At 44.8% G+C, this 16,828-nt stretch overlaps 1 protein-coding gene across 1 annotated transcript; it reads right to left on the reverse strand.

Annotated features, from left to right (window-relative positions):
* Positions 1 to 1,076: 1,076 nt before the first annotated feature.
* On the reverse strand, positions 1,077 to 13,990 carry abcb11b (ATP-binding cassette, sub-family B (MDR/TAP), member 11b). The gene is made up of 29 exons (XM_084003974.1): positions 13,842 to 13,990; positions 13,620 to 13,708; positions 13,475 to 13,493; positions 10,205 to 10,234; positions 10,084 to 10,126; positions 9,717 to 9,994; positions 9,514 to 9,601; positions 9,060 to 9,193; positions 8,805 to 8,976; positions 8,598 to 8,722; positions 8,343 to 8,517; positions 7,781 to 7,894; positions 7,590 to 7,700; positions 7,379 to 7,504; positions 6,798 to 7,001; positions 6,545 to 6,715; positions 5,789 to 5,990; positions 5,637 to 5,706; positions 5,433 to 5,553; positions 5,180 to 5,347; positions 4,999 to 5,103; positions 4,760 to 4,921; positions 4,480 to 4,683; positions 4,165 to 4,406; positions 3,932 to 4,088; positions 3,461 to 3,658; positions 2,275 to 2,481; positions 2,057 to 2,203; positions 1,077 to 1,687 (listed from the first exon to the last, which is right to left on the reverse strand). Exons 2-29 carry the CDS (start codon positions 13,696 to 13,698, stop codon positions 1,487 to 1,489), a joined length of 4,053 nt encoding a protein of 1,350 aa, XP_083860100.1. The 5' UTR covers positions 13,699 to 13,708; positions 13,842 to 13,990; the 3' UTR covers positions 1,077 to 1,486.
* Positions 13,991 to 16,828: the final 2,838 nt, after the last annotated feature.

The following is a 16,828-nucleotide window of genomic DNA, read 5'->3' on the forward strand; positions in this document are numbered from 1 at the left end:
AAAGTCTAATACAAATGCAAGTCAGAAATAAAGAGTGAGGTGAATCGGGTGTCGTCAGTGTATTGGTGCTGAAGGGAAACATTCAAAAGCTGTTAGAAGTTACTTTAGAATCAAAGTTGACCTTTGACTTGTGTATTCAGTTAAATATTTTTGACATTTTACATAGTTCTGTGTGATTCAGGTCCCCAAAGACTCTCTGCCATCCAGATTTTCACTTACTATTGAAAGGATTTTAAAGTAGGAATCAATGAGATGCCATCTGCTTATTGTAAGTCCCCTGTCTTTGTGTTCCCAGTGTCCTTGAATGCACCACAGTCAGCCCTGCTGTACAGCCACTTAGTTGGCTGATTAGTGTCATCAGGACAGAGTGATTGGTTGACTTCTCCCCTGTTGCACCTGTTAAAGTTGATCAATCTCATTGGTCCACAGAGTCCAGCACCCAGCAGACCTCCGATCAGCTAAACTACAACGCCAACAGAAGGATGAACACAATCCTGTCTCCATAAAAGGACATGAGATGTTTCACCACAAGCAGGTAGGTTGATATTCTAGTATATATTTATTAGGGATTTAATTACATATGCTAAATGCTATATTATCATATGAAACTAGAAAAGTATTCAATATCACAACACTTTAATACTTTTATTTAATTCCCATATAAGGCATACAACATCTTATTATACATACAGCATGAAAGTTAAACATTCTGTTTTGTAATTAGCTTCATTATCATAATGGTAAACACTGTTTAGCGGTAGCCACATTAGCGTGTTAGCAGAAGTAGCATGTAAACAGTTCCGCTAGCTAACGTTCTAACAGCATCCATATGGTACTTTCCGCTATGACTCAGCGCAAACTTAGCATTACACATAATATCATTGATGTTAGCATCGTCAGTACGTCGCTCTGTAACACTCATTTTGTAGTTTTTTCTGGATTTTTCCAGTTTTGCTTCGCCCACAAAATATGGCATAGCTGTGTACACAACAAAACACAAATATTTTGTAGAAAAAAGGTTTTAAAAAAGAATTTGATATTTGGGGAAATTCACGTATTCTTGCTAGGAGTTAGATGGGATGTCTTTAAGCTAAGCTAAGCTAGGTAAGATAATCTTTCTCGGCAAGAAAGGCAGTATTTCCAGAAATGTCATATTTAATTATGATACATTTATTATTCTGAGCGCTCTTTGCAAGAAGAATATATTTTCTCTTTTACAGTAAGAGCACATGAAATGATCTCTCTCTAAAGGGTTGGTTGGACATGAATAATAATATTTGGCTTTATTGAACTTATTAAATGTATGGGAATTATTTTAAAGGAGCAGTAGACTTCGGAATAATAACATAAAATTAATAATTACGTTAAAATACCCCAAATACCCTTCATAATATCAACCCCAAAATAAATACTTCCTGTCTACCAATCCTCCATGCATCCCTTGCTCTCGGCTGCCTTGCTAATTGGCTGCTGTCTCCCCAGGGAGTTAGCTGATTGGTGCTCCCGTGGTAACCAGCTTGTAGTAGGCTCCCTTCAGGGACATGAGGTGGTCGTGCGTTCCCTTCTCCATCAGAAAGCCCCTGGACATGACGGCGATGATGTTTGAGTTCTGGATAGTGGACAGCCGGTGGGCGATGACGATGCAGGTCCGGCCCTCCCTGGCTTTGTCCAGCGCCTCCTGCACCGTCTGTCAGAAGCACACAAGCGTGAAGCCAACTCACTTCCCCCCCCACACACACACACCGAAAAAGCCTCGCAATCATAGCAATTTCACAATCACGCGCTGATTACTATCATTAGAATGTTCCAGTGAATCAGAGGCCTCTTTGCTCCTCAGCGTGGTCCCACACACGGGCTGGGAATGCCACGGCATCGCCCCGCGGACACAAAGAGGCTCTACTGGAGCTGTGAGCTGCTGCTGGTTGTGATAATAACACAAATGATGAATAATAATGACGTTTACAATAATAATAATTAACCCTCCCTCTCTCTGTTGTGCCCCATGATACGGTTGTGTGGGTTCAACACGGCGGCGACGGCGCTCTCTGAAGCGTACCTTCTCGCTCTCCGTGTCCAGGGCCGAGGTGGCCTCGTCCAGGAGTAGGATCTTGGGGTCGCGTACGATCGCCCTGGCAATGGCGATGCGCTGCTTCTGACCGCGGGACAGCTGGGAACCCTGGGCCCCGACGTTGGTGTTGTATTTCTGAGGCAGGAAGGAGTGATATTACTGGTATCGGAGCTAAAAAAATAAAATGTATATAACAGAGTCCGTACCTCAGGAAGCGTCATGACGAAGTCGTGGAGCTGGGCTTTCTTGGCGGCGGAGATGACCTCGTCGGTGGTGATTTCCCGCGAGTTGTCGCCGTACTTGATGTTCTCGGCAATGCTGCAGTCGAACAGGATGGGCTCCTGGGACACGATGCCAATCTTGGAGCGCAGGAAGGGCACGTTGACACGAGTCGAGTCGTGGCCATCAATCAGCTGCGGGGAAAGCAATTGATTTTCACCATTAAGAGGAGGCGGCGTAATAACCAAACTGGAAATACAATCCACTTAATGAGCTATCATAACGCCATCTCCACTGTGATTTCTCTCCGTGCTACGCAGAGGTGACGCCGTCCTTTTTAAATCTCAAACACAGGATTGGGCCTACGTGTTTCCGAACCGCTTCCAACTCAATTACGGCCGTTTGAATGTTGGCAGGGATCCCTGACTGGCACCAAGGCAGAACCTCCTGCCCCACGTTGAACCGAAGCGCCAGGTCAGCATAAACGTCTGATTGATGAATGAACGGAGGTGAGAGGGGAGTTTGAAAAACATTCAGTCACTGGATGTCCAGACATTAGTCTTTGACTTTGACGAACACAAGGTACAACTGAGCCTTGTTGAATGCAGAGTATTCTTATGACTTTTCATTTCGCAGTGAAATATGTGATATTTTTCTCTGAGAAATGAAATATGTAAAGTATTCCCCAGATTCTTTCTGTGCGGGTTCATATTTTTCCAAACCATATATTGCATATGTGTCACTGCTGGAGGAAGTGTTCACGCTGGCTTAAAACTGCAATAGCTGATTGCAGTTTGGCCCCTTAAACGCAACACTGACACATTCAAAAGCTAATGTGGCTAATGTGTTAGCAAACAGTTTCCTACATATACAGCAACGTTGTATGTGTTGGCACATGGAAGTCCAATATTCACTCCTTTTAGCTCCGTTTTTGGTCTCCACCCCATAATTTCTCTTTAGCTACTTAATGCTCCACTGGGTTTTATTCATTTATGTATCTATGCTCAGCAGACATGCAGACGCCTTGATAGTACTGACACTGAGTAAACTTTGATGATGTATTAGTGGAGAAATATTTAAAAAAAAAATCAAAATTCTCATATGCAAAGAAATATAGATATTTTAGAGAATCAAACAGTATTTCCCCCTCATGACTTGTGATTATTTCCTCACCACTCTGCCGTGGTCGGGATCGTAGAACCTCTCCAGCAGCTGCACGCTGGTGCTCTTCCCACAGCCGCTGCTGCCCACGAAGGCCAGCGTCTGGCCCGGCTTCACGGACACGTTGAGGCCGTTGAGGACCTGGATGTCGGGCCTGGTGGGGTAGGTGAACTTACAGTTGATGAACTCGATGTTCCCTTGGAAGTTATCCTGAAAGCCCAACGAGGGGAGGGAGAGAAAGAAGGTGGGGGAACAGAACAAAGCTGATAGGTTTCTTGGTGTGTAAGGGTGCCACCTGCTGTCTACAAGGCAGCTTACACTCCAATTCCACTGCTGAAGATTTTAATATCATTGAATTGTCTTATGCAGGTTTTTGTTACTCAAAAAAATGTTTTTTTTCCCTTTGGATGTACAACATGTGATAAAATCCTCACATCTTTCTTCCATGACTGATATAAAATGAATAAGCATGTGGCCTCATACCCATGTATCTCCCTTGTTGCTGTAGATGCTGATCTGAGGCACGCGGTCCAGCAGCTGGAAGAAGCGTGCGGCTGAGATCTTGGCCTTGGCGTAGTCCGGCGTGTAGGAGGAGGCTCTGCCGAGGGCCGTGCCGCTGGTGACGATGGCTGAGATGACCCTGCCGGACACACCAAGGTCACGTGACTACTCAGTCACGTTTCTACGTCCAAAGCCACACCCCCTTCTGCCCTCACCTGAACACCAAGCTGAAATGGAGGCCCTCCTGCTGCACCAAGTAACCTCCGAACCTGTAGGAGGCGGAGTTGGTCAGGAAGACGACGCACTGGGCGAAGCCGTAGCACGCGCCGTACACTTTGGCTTTCTTCAGGGCCGCTTGGTACGGGGCGTCCAGCTGGGCTTCGTACAGGTCCACGAAGATCCTCTCTTTCCCCAGGCCAGCGATGGTGCGGATGTTGTTTAGCGCCTCGCCAGAAATCTGCAAATAAGATGGCATTCAGTCCAGTTCACCTTTCCCTATTAGGTTGTGGTTGTGTTGGATGATGTCCGACCTGTCCGGCGGTCTCCATCGCCTGCTTGTCCTGCTTGGCGAACCCTGTCAGCATCTTGGCCTGGAAGCCGCCCGACAGAGCGATGAACGGCAGGAAGCACAGGATGAGCAGCGTGAGCTTCCAGCTGAAGTAGAAGGACATGATGATGGCGACGCCGATGTTGGTCAGGGAGTTGACGATCATGCCGATTTGCGAGCCCGTGGCCTTCAGGAGAAAAAAAAAAGGGTCACGTTTCTGTGCAACGTGCTTTCAAAATCCACGTTTTTTAGATGTCGCTCACTCCTTGAACTTGTGAGGCATCGGTCGCCAGGCGTGTGGTCAGCGCTCCGGGGCTGTTCCTGTGATCATCAAACCAACCGATCTCTTGGCCCAGCATGGCGTGGAAGCCGAGCCGCCGCAACCTCCGTGTCAGCAGCTCTCCAGACTTGGCGAAAGCATAACCCTGGACACACACACACACACAGTATTTTTATTACATCCCACATAGCCACTAGTCAGTGGTGCTCACGCAGCCTCTACCTGCAGCATCTGGGTGAAGAACGAGACCACGCCCACGACCACGAAGAACAAGCAGATGCCGTCGATCTCCTTCCTCTGGAGCAAGGGGTCTGTGATGGAGAACGTCTACACACACAGAGAGAGGAGGGTGAAAACGGCGTTCTTCGGAGCTCATTCCCAAAGAACGTGGCGTGAACCTCACCGCCAGGATCTGACTGAACAGCAGAGCGTAGATGGGATTGGCCGCCCCGTTTATGGCGGCGCCGAAGGATCCAAAGAGCATGTAGGGCCACTCGGGCGTGTTGTACTTCAAGATCCTGGCCACCGGGGCAGGCTCCACTTTTTCCTCCTCGTCCTCTGGGATGGCGTGCTGAGGGTCGATACAGATCCAAATCATCAGACTTTGAGCTGAGGATTGATATATTGATATAGAATGTGATTTTACACACACACACCGTGGACTTGTCTCCCTGTGACAGATCGTAGGCTCTGGGTCCGAGCTCTCCGGCCATGGGAACAGAAGACTCCGGGATCAGGTTGGACAGCTGGGATCGGGACCGCTGGCGGATGGAGGCTCTGCAGACAAAATTTAAAAAATAGAGCCATCATTTCATGCACATGTAATCATCCTATTTAGGAGGTGACTGGGACTGAAATACCTCAAGCTGGCGCGGTAGCTTCCTGCTCGGGACAGATTCAGCCTCTCTGGCTCCACTTCTCCGTCAGCCACTGATGCAAGAGATCCAACACAAGGTGATCACAATCAGTAGATCCTGAAAGTGTCCGTTTAAATGTCACGAGTTGGACCTACCTTGCTGAGCCTTCTCCGTCAGGGCCTTGTCTCCTTGGCTCTGCAGCGTGACCAGAGTGAAGTAGACGCCCTTCCTCTCCAGCAGCTCGTGGTGTTTGCCCCGCTCCACGGCTCGGCCGCGCTCGAAGCCCACGATCACGTCGGCGTTCTTGATGGTGGACAGTCGGTGGGCGATGGAGATGGTGGTGCGACCCATGCGGACCTGTGACCAAATCAAAGGTTTGTTTTATTTCTGCTGAATACAAAGAAAACCTCTCTTGATAGTTTTAATAAGTGGCTGGAAACTGCACTTAGTCAAACGGCCACTAGAGGTCAGGTCAACGTAGAGCCCATGTTAAATTGCCCGACTTTACAGAAACATGTTCATGGTTTTAATTTCCCTGTTATTGGACATTTTATGGGGAATTTTTTTTACATTTTTTACTCGCCTGTTTAAATTGGATTAACATTAAAATGTACTCCATCGTGAGTCCAACCTGTCAATCAGCAGGTAGCCCCGCCCCTTAAAGCATCCCCTGCTTTCTGGTCTGTTGGACACTAAATGGACCATAATGTACTAAATGAACTTCATGCTGGATTGAAGAAGACTTGAAACTAGAGATTGAGACCATAAACTCATGATTACTATGTTTACTGAGATAATACATCAAGAGAGAAGTAGGACCATTCGCCCCCTGGTGGCCAGCAGAGAGAATGCAACTTTAAGGCACTTTTAATAACAGAAGTTATTCCAGCACATAGATCGGTCCGACTTACTTTGTCCAAAGCCTCCTGAACTATAGCCTCGCTCTCGTTGTCAAGGGCCGATGTTGCCATGTCCAGCAGCAGGATACGAGGGTTCCTGACCAGCGCTCGAGCAATGGCGATACGCTGCTTCTGCCCGCCGCTCATCTGACCTCCGCCCTCCCCCACCAAGGTGTCGAATTTCTGTCACATTTAAAAATGCCAGAAGAAGGTTATCAGGCTGTTGCGGCATGGACTGCGTGCTTTCACGAACGTGCTGTCTCACCTGTGGCAGGTCCATGATGAAGTTGTAGGCGTTGGCCTGCTTCGCCGCGCCGATGATGTCTTCCATGGAGACGCCGGGGCGACCGTAGCGTATGTTCTCAGCAATGGTGGTGGCGAACAGCACGGGCTCCTGCTCCACGATGCCGATCAGCGAGCGCAGCCATTGGATGTTCAGCCCTCTGATGTCATGACCGTCCAGGGTCACCTGAGGTAAAGGGGTAGAGGACTTGATGGATGCCATTAAAGTACTTTGGGTGGGTTTTTTTTTTGCTATGTTAGCTGCAAATAAGGTTGTTAGTGCATGAACGTCATAGTGCTATAAGAGGCTATCTCCTTCCCTAGAAGCTGAAAGGAATGAGATTAAGGTGTCTTATTCCAGTAAAAGTGAAAAATGAGGCGTTTAGGACCCATTGGCTGAATAATGAAACAGATTATCATGTACTTCTAGCACCCTCGGGGGATGGTTATTTTAGAATCGACTAGAATAAAGCTGAAAAGAAGGGGAGTCAGAAGCTGCAGTGTGTCGAGGGGCTCTTCTATTTCGGGAGTTGACAAACAGATGGACTTGATAGAAGAACCCACCATGCCCTCTTTGGGGTCGTAAAAGCGCTGGATGAGCTGAATGGCGCTGCTCTTCCCGGCTCCGCTCGGACCCACGAAGGCCGTGGTCTCCCCCGACTTCACCGCGACGCTGAGCTGGTGCAGGATCTGAGTGGAGGTCACGTGACACCATGGGGAAAATGACGCTGATATATATAAATATATGAAAACAAGCGGGGAAGTATGCACATACCTGGACTTCAGGTCTGGAGGGGTAGTGGAAGGTCACATTGTGAAACTCGATGTCTCCTTTGACCCTGTCAAGCTTGTATCCGGCCTCGGATAGACAATCGATCTCCGGCTCCTGGCAGTGGCACATTTCAAACAATGAATAATCATTCCCTAATGATTTCCCGCAAAAATAAAATCCTGTAACGTTCTCACTCTGTCAATAGTCTCAAAGATCATGGTGGCAGCTCCTCGGCCTGCAGCGAACGCCTCCAGACACGGGGAGGCCTGGCCCAGATTCAACGCTGCTATCAAAACACCGAAGAACACCTGGAAGGAAGAGGTCAGTGTATTATAACACACTCTTGTTTACAGACAAATGGGGAAATTCCTTCACTTTTCACTGATAAAGGAAAGGGATCCGGAGGTGAAACACCATAGACTGTATAAGAAGTGGAGGTTGTCATGGTGATGTCCATGGTTTGTGGACTACAGTTTTGAAGCCTTAAGTTCAACATTTTGACCGTTGAAACTAGAGATCGAGACCATAAACTCATGTTTACAATGTTTACTGAGATAATACATCAAGAGAGAAGTAGGACTATTTTCTCATAGACTTCTATACAACCAGAGAGGAGTCGCCCCCTGGTGGCCAGCAGACAGAATGACAGTTTAAGGCACTTAAAGGTCACCTTTCAGAACCAGAATCCCCAAATTAAACCAGACGATTAAATCCAACAACACCCGTCCCTCGTGGTTGGAGTGAACCATATTGTACCTGCAGCAGTGTCCCTGGTGTGTACTCCATCGTGTCCACCACCAGGCTGGAGCCGTACCAGAAGGCCAGACCGTAGCACATGAAGATGATCAGCCACATGTATCCGGTGAAGAAGCCCATGATCAGACCCTTCCTGATGCCCCAGCGCTGCGCTGCGATCAAGTTCCTGTCGTACCTGTGGAGGAGGGGAGATCACCTCAGCTGCACACGTGCAGGGCAAAGTACTTTCAGTACGTTCATCCGGCAAATATGTACCTCTGCACTTCTTTTGACTCGCCACCGAAGGCAGCCACGGTCCTGATGGAGGAGAGGACCTCGTCGGCGATCGCTCCGGCTTTGGCGTACGCCTGCAGCTCCATCCCGGTTAGCTTCGCCACGAACTAGCCGGGAAAACAGAGATGGTGAGAAAGATGAATAAAGGGTGAAAATAATGCTATGATTCATCATTTGCAGAAGTCTCACCAGCGCCATCAGACCGGCTCCGATCCCGATCAGAGGACTCGCGGCGACGATGACGAGCGTCAACTTCCACCCTTTCACGAAGCCGATGCAGAAGCCGCACACGAAGGTGGTGAAGCGCTGCAGGAAGATGGCCACCTGGTCCGCGATGGCGTCGTTGATCTTGTTGATGTCGCTGTGATGGAGATATAAGCACGGTAAGACACGCACGCCATTACTCCCACTAGGAAGGAAAGGCGTCGCCCTGGTCCCACTCACTCTGACATGCGGGTGTTCAGCTCCCCGACGGAGGTGCAGTCGAACCAGCCGATCTCCATCCTCATCACTTTGGTGAAGTACATCTTCCTGATGCGTTGGATCTGCCTGGCGGCGGCCGTCACCCACAGGGAGATCTGGCCATTCATGGGTGTAAAAATCACATTATCTCCACCCTCTGCTTTGATTTTCATTTTTAATCTGCCTCCCAACTGTCATAAACCTCTACGAGCTCTATACACCAACATCCCTTTGCTGCAAATAAGCAGTTGATAACCATTGAGATGTGTTTAAGAAAGACTTGTAACAGCGGTTTTAGGGGCTTGTGGGAAATCGCCTGAGTGACGAGATGAGCTGACTATTTGTAGAGGACCTGATGCCACGTTAAAAACGTGTTGGATGACGCAGAGCAACCTCATTGTTCACTTGAGTATAAAGTGACATTTTTAACACCAACCTGAAAGTATCCCAGAACGAACACAGCCGCTGCAATCCCAGCATAATAGAAGGCAAAATTGGTCATTTCATATTCAATGTCAAGAAGCCTGAAAGAAAGCACACATACGGTGAATGAATCATATATGAGGACGACAAAACCGCGGATCTAAAACTTTTAATATCACGTCTTACACTATATTCGATGTCTCGCAGCCCACTTACCCACACGTCCTGGCTGTTGAATTGTTCATGAAGTACGACTGGTTCAGCTGCAGGATCGGGCCGCCCCCCCAAGTGTAGTTCTTCTTCCACTGGATGGTGTTGTTCACGCACTCCTTCGTGCCGTCGCTCAGCTCGTTGATCTCGATGTCGTACTCGATGAAGGTGTCGGTGAGCAGGCCGAACACCAGCAGCATGAGGGGCTGGGCCGAGCCGTGCAGCATGGCGCACACGCTGCCCGCCACCATCATCAGCACCTCGTTGCATGATGAGAAGCGGAACTGCACGGACATGCAACACTGGCGTTAGCCGGACACATTCTCCAGTAGAGGTGGAGATGAACATGCGAAGGGAAGAATGGAGATTTTACCAGCTGGAAGAAGGAAACCCTTATCGCTGGTAGCTCCGCATTTCTGTTTGGAAGAGAAGACCAATCAGTTCTACGTGAGGGGAACGTGTGGAAGTATCCATGGGTACTATCTTGTACTCACTTCTCATCATCCCTGGAGGCTTTCGTGGTCCTGCATGGAAAAACAGAACACCATGTATGTGGAGGAACCAGAGACTGTCTGTGGTCCCCTAGAGGTCTAGATAGTAGCTCACATTAGTCCAGAGACAGGACCCGACTATGTGGAGGAACCAGAGACTGTCAACCCTCAACCCAGACTCCATTCAGAAAACCAGCATTTTAAAAGTAGTTACACATAGAATCACCTACACATAGAGTCACCTACACATAGTCACCTACAAATAGTCCCCTACACATAGAGTCCCCTACACATAGAGCTACCTACACATAGAGTCACCTACACATAGTCACCTACAAATAGTCCCCTACACATAGAGCCACCTACACATAGTCACCTACACATAGTCACCTACAAATAGTCCCCTACACATAGAGCCACCTACACATAGTCACCTACACATAGCCACCTACACAGTGGCGTGCACAGGTAGACACTAGGTGGTGCTAAAGCACCTGCCCTTGCCCTCTGGACCAAGCAAGTGCCCTTTTGAAAGTTCGTTTTTTTCACACAAAGAAACACGAGACAATCCGGTCAATTTTCAAAATAAAAGCAGTGGGAACGCGCCTCAGTTGCCAAGCTGCAACTTGCGTTTATTTGTCTCTGTTGTGAAGTAGCCGGTCTCAACGCCACACAGCTGAGCATAAATTGCTGCTTAACAAGCTAGACGCTACCCAAAATCAGTAATAGATATGACATGATGATGACCACCAGTAGAGTTTGTCATTGGTATCCTACAGCATGTGAATCTATCTGTATACTTACTTAAGATTAATATTTAGTAGGCTATTGTGTAGGTTTACATTAGGCTAGGCCTACATAATTAACACTTGCAGTAATGTATTTGCTAAATGACAAACAGGCAATACCCAATTGCCTGCAGAAAAAGTAGCCCTGTGCCTTGTTGAAATTTTTTCAACAAGGCACAGGGCTACTTTTTACTCTTTTTATTTACCAATTGCAGCATAATGCCTAGAAAGGAGAGGATAAGAAGGGAAAAAGAAAGGGAGCTACAGCAGGCAGCCCAGGGGAGCAGCTCTGTGGGAAATAAAACAATAGCATATAACGTTCAACATGTGCCTGTAATGTTTATTTATTTTTTAAATCTCACACTGCTATAATAAGTCAGCCGTCAGTTCTACATGCCGCATAAAGTGCCCTTATTTTTCACTGAGCACCTGCCCCCCAAAATGTCTGTGCACGCCACTGCACCTACACATAGAGCTACCTACACATAGTCACCTACACATAGTCACCTACACATAGAGCTACCTACACATAGAGACACCTACACATAGAGCTACCAAAACATAGAGCCACCTACACATAGAGCCACCTACACATAGAGTCACCTACACATAGTCACCTACACATAGTCACCTACACATAGAGCCACCTACACATAGAGACACCTACACATAGTCACCTACACATAGTCACCTACACATAGAGCCACCTACACATAGAGACACCTACACATAGTCACCTACACATAGTCACCTACACATAGAGCCACCTACACATAGTCACCTACACATAGAGCTACCTACACATAGTCACCTACACATAGTCACCTACACATAGAGCCACCTACACATAGAGACACCTACACATAGTCACCTACACATAGAGCTACCTACACATAGTCACCTACACATAGTCACCTACACATAGAGTCACCTACACATAGTCACCTACACATAGAGCTACCTACACATAGAGCTACCAAAACATAGAGCCACCTACAAATAGTCACCTACACATAGTCACCTACACATAGAGTCACCTACACATAGTCACCTACACATAGAGCTACCTACACATAGAGCTACCAAAACATAGAGACACCTACACATAGTCACCTACACATAGTCACCTACACATAGAGCCACCTACACATAGTCACCTACACATAGAGCTACCTACACATAGTCACCTACACATAGTCACCTACACATAGAGCTACCTACACATAGAGTCACCTACACATAGTCACCTACACATAGAGCCACCTACACATAGAGCTACCTACACATAGTCACCTACACATAGTCACCTACACATAGAGTCACCTACACATAGTCACCTACACATAGAGCCACCTACACATAGAGACACCTACACATAGTCACCTACACATAGAGCTACCTACACATAGTCACCTACACATAGAGTCACCTACACATAGTCACCTACACATAGAGCTACCTACACATAGAGCTACCAAAACATAGAGACACCTACACATAGTCACCTACACATAGTCACCTACACATAGAGCCACCTACACATAGTCACCTACACATAGAGCTACCTACACATAGTCACCTACACATAGTCACCTACACATAGAGCTACCTACACATAGAGTCACCTACACATAGTCACCTACACATAGAGCCACCTACACATAGAGCTACCTACACATAGTCACCTACACATAGTCACCTACACATAGAGTCACCTACACATAGTCACCTACACATAGAGCCACCTACACATAGAGACACCTACACATAGTCACCTACACATAGAGCTACCTACACATAGTCACCTACACATAGTCACCTACACATAGAGTCACCTACACATAGTCACCTACACATAGAGCTACCTACACATAGAGCTACCTACACATAGAGCCACCTACACATAGTCACCTACACATAGAGCCACCTACACATAGAGCCACCTACACATAGCCACCTACACATAGAGCCACCTACACATAGAGCCACCTACACATAGCCACCTACACATAGAGCCACCTACAAATAGTCACCTACACACAGAGCCACCTACACATAGAGCTACCTACACATAGTCACCTACACACAGAGCCACCTACACATAGAGCTACCTACACATAGAGCCGCCACCACCATACAGACTACATACATACAGACAAGTACACATGGTCTTTGACCCCCACACAGATAACGACTTTCTAGCTACAACTATTAAGGGAGGCCACTTCACTCCAAAGTCACCTCAAAAATCACACATAATGTGGATGACTTGTGAAACTCCCCCTGTGTCTAAAATACAATAATTAATGATCTTCATACAAGTCAGGACAAGAGAAGACACATCAAGAGAAGTCAAGTCGACATGCGAAGGCAGGTCAAGAAATTCAAGTCTGTCATCAAAAGCAATCATTCATTGATCTGACAACAGATGATTTCCAAAAGAATTCATGAATAGCGGTGCACTGGAGTCTAAAACGATACTCACGTATGAGAGCCAGCTGCGTCTGCAACACAACAACAGAATAAGCATTAAATGTTTTTACTATTTGCATGTGGAGCCGTAACATTTTCCATAACTTTGTATTCAGATAGAATAACAGATCTCCATCTGCACTTTCATTGCACATTACCTTCATCTGAAAACTCATAGCTGTGGTTTTCTTGTCCCAGTTTTTTAATGCTTTGCAATTTCACTGATCCGCTTGGCATATTGACTCATCTAGGAAAAGCAAAGAGAAAGCACATTCCAGGTGTCAAAAATAACAAACATTAAACCCCACATGAGAGTATGTGTATTTCTCTGTTATCCATTTGAATATGAAACTTAAGGAATCCATTGAAATGAGACATACCTGCACGTTTCCTTTTTAAGAGAAATTGTCTTTCTTATTGTTGAAGGAAACAAATCCTGAGTCTCTCAAAGTCAAATGAAATCAGAACTAGTTGGAGCACTTAAGTCCAGAACACGGTAGCATTCCGTTTCTACGTCCCAAGTTGTAGTGGCGGTGTGTCATGACACACTGGCTCTCTTGGCAGCGTTTCACATGTTCTTATTAAACAGCAATGGCAGGAACTCTGGGTCAGAGGGGGTTGGTTGAGGGTAAGTGTCCTGTCGGTTTATGCTGCCCAAAAGGCCGGTGACCCCACCAGGCAAATATTTTACTGCACTGATCCTGAACGTGGCTGAAGTGTTCATGTAGGAGCTTTAAATTAGAATGTAATGATGTTATCCTTGTGAAATGATTAAATTAAATGAAATCTAACAGCAGATTGAAAGGTTAACAAACAAAGCATTAATACTACAACTTTAGGCAACAAACCTACATATTTAGGTTTAAACAACAAAATACATAGTTAGGTTTACACAACAAAACTAAACTAAAGTACATATTTAGGCTTAGACAACTAAACTACAGTTAGGTTTAGACAACTAAACTACATATTTAGGTTTAGACAACAAAACTACAGTTAGGTTTAGACAACTAAACTACATATTTAGGTTTAGACAACAAAACTACAGTTAGGTTTAGACAATTAAATTACAGTTAGGTTTAGACAACTAAACTACATAGTTAGGTTTGGACAACAAAACTACAGTTAGGTTTAGACAACAACACTACATACTTAGGTTTATAGACAACTAAACTACAGTTAGGTTTAGAAAACTAAACTACATATTTAGGTTTAGACAACAAAACTACAGTTAGGCTTAGAAAACTAAACTACATATTTAGGTTTAGACAACTAAACTACAGTTAGGTTTAGACAACTAAACTACATATTTAGGTTTAGACAACAAAACTACAGTTAGGTTTGGACAACTAAACTACAGTTAGGTTTAGACAACTAAACTACATATTTAGGTTTAGACAACTAAACTACAGTTAGGTTTAGACAATTAAACTACAGTTAGGTTTAGACAACTAAACTACATATTTAGGTTGAGATCAACAATTTCACCTTTAGCTAATTATACTATATTTAACCATCTCACAGTGAGAAAATGTACCTTCTCAAATAAGAAATAACATCCCTCTTCTTAAAAATGAAATGTAAAATGTTTAAGCAATCTAGGAGTGGCATTTAGTAAGCAAGTAGAAGATAATGTCGGCAAACTGTAGCTGGGACAAATTCTCACATTACTGACTCAATTTGCTGACTTTGTAACTCTTCCCTGCTTTTGTTCCTGTTACTTGATGCATGAATGTAACAATATCCCATTGTCCCACTGTTGAACATAGATCATAGTTCACTTTACATGTGAACATGAGTTGTGTATCAATGTTGCTGCAGGTTGACATTCAGGTCATTGCCCTCTTTCAGCTCAACTTCCTGATCAGCTGCATGTTGTACTACTCCTGTCATCTGAATGCAACGAGAGCAATGCTGATTATTAGTTCCAAAATCGAAAAATAATTGTATTGTTTGCTGCTGCTGATTTGTTCGCACCATACAAATGTATTAAATGGCAGCTTCTTTTATTTTAATCACATAAATGCTTTTTTAAATCTATAAATCAGGCCCTTTAATTATGAATGAGAATATAATTGCTTACATGTGATTTATATATAGAAATAAAAAATAAAGGGTTTGACCTGCACGTTTTAAACATGAAAACAACTGACTGCTCACTGATGTTAATACACTGTCGGTCACTCACTGCTGCCTTCAGGCGCAGTCAGGAAACAGGAAGATTATGATCATGTGTCCAAGATGCAAAAGAGGATATGATAATTTGTCCACATCTGAAGAATTCCTTCAGTGTTCATCATCATCTGAAAAGTCCAGTGTGAGGTTAATAATAACTTTATTCACATTGGTGACAGGGCCACAATTTATATTGTATTGTTTTTGTACCTTTTAAATAGTTAATAATTAATTATTACCATGCATTAATGTGGTGTAAAGTCAACCTAAAGGGACCGACGCTGACTCCAGTCCCATCTGAAATATTGAAATTATAACCTGCATGCACAGAAACAATCCAAAATAGTATTAAATACATCTTTAAAGCTTCCAATTTGTTTATGTACCCTGAGTAACAATAACAACTGAATGTAAATTCTGGTGCTTTATTTGACATATTACTATGATAATAATAACCATATTGTATATTTTGATTATTTTATTTTCTATTGAAACCACAAATACAGCTGTGAAGCATTTACATGGGCAATTTGAAATTACTTTATGATTAGAAAAGGAGTGCAGGAGAATGACAAAACAACACTGCCACCTTGTGGTATAATTTAATTATTATTTTTAAACCTTCAGATGAACCATGGCACACTTGGATGAAGGCACACCCATCATAGGTTGTCTTCTGTGTGGGGGTTTTTCACTTCTCATTGGTTGAACAGAGGCCATCTGTTTAATGATGTGATGTGAATTTAGATATATGTACAATAAAACAGGAAACACTCAAATAACCAACCAGAAAAGTGGGACCTAAACAGTCTTTAGTCTCTCAGCTAACAAGAGGAAATAGAAAGCAGCTTGGCCATTAGCTTTAAGCTAACTGGGTTAGTCACCAGTGGCTAGCTTCTGGAGGAATTGAAACAGCTAGCAAATTTAAAGTACTTGAGATAGATATTCTCTTCAAAATTTGGTGGAAAGCAAACAAACACTAAAAGGTGAGTGAATATTCAGCTTTCAGTTGTTTGCTCACACCATGTTAGAGTAATTAGTTATGATGACTGTCAGGTTTCCTGGTGCTTCTTCTGCGAGCCAAGTGACTACATTTTAAACATTAAGGAACATTATATTCTTAAGTGAGGACATATAAGTCTAAATGTACATTTTGAAAGTGTAAGACAGTCACAAATGTCATGTGCATCTC

The sequence above is a fragment of the Eutrigla gurnardus genome (assembly GCF_963514095.1).
Source record: "Eutrigla gurnardus genome assembly, chromosome: 24".
NCBI classification, from domain to species: Eukaryota; Metazoa; Chordata; class Actinopteri; order Perciformes; family Triglidae; genus Eutrigla; species Eutrigla gurnardus.

Excerpts from the sequence above, each read along its gene's own strand:
- abcb11b (XM_084003974.1), bottom strand. The coding sequence starts at position 13,698 with ATGCCAAGCGGATCAGTGAAATTGCAAAGCATTAAAAAACTGGGACAA. Across the intron at positions 7,895-8,342 it reads CACCAGGGACACTGCTGCAG|GTGTTCTTCGGTGTTTTGAT; the intron begins GTACAATATGGT and ends TCTTCCTTCCAG. Across the intron at positions 5,707-5,788 it reads GACGGAGAAGGCTCAGCAAG|TGGCTGACGGAGAAGTGGAG; the intron begins GTAGGTCCAACT and ends CTCTTGCATCAG.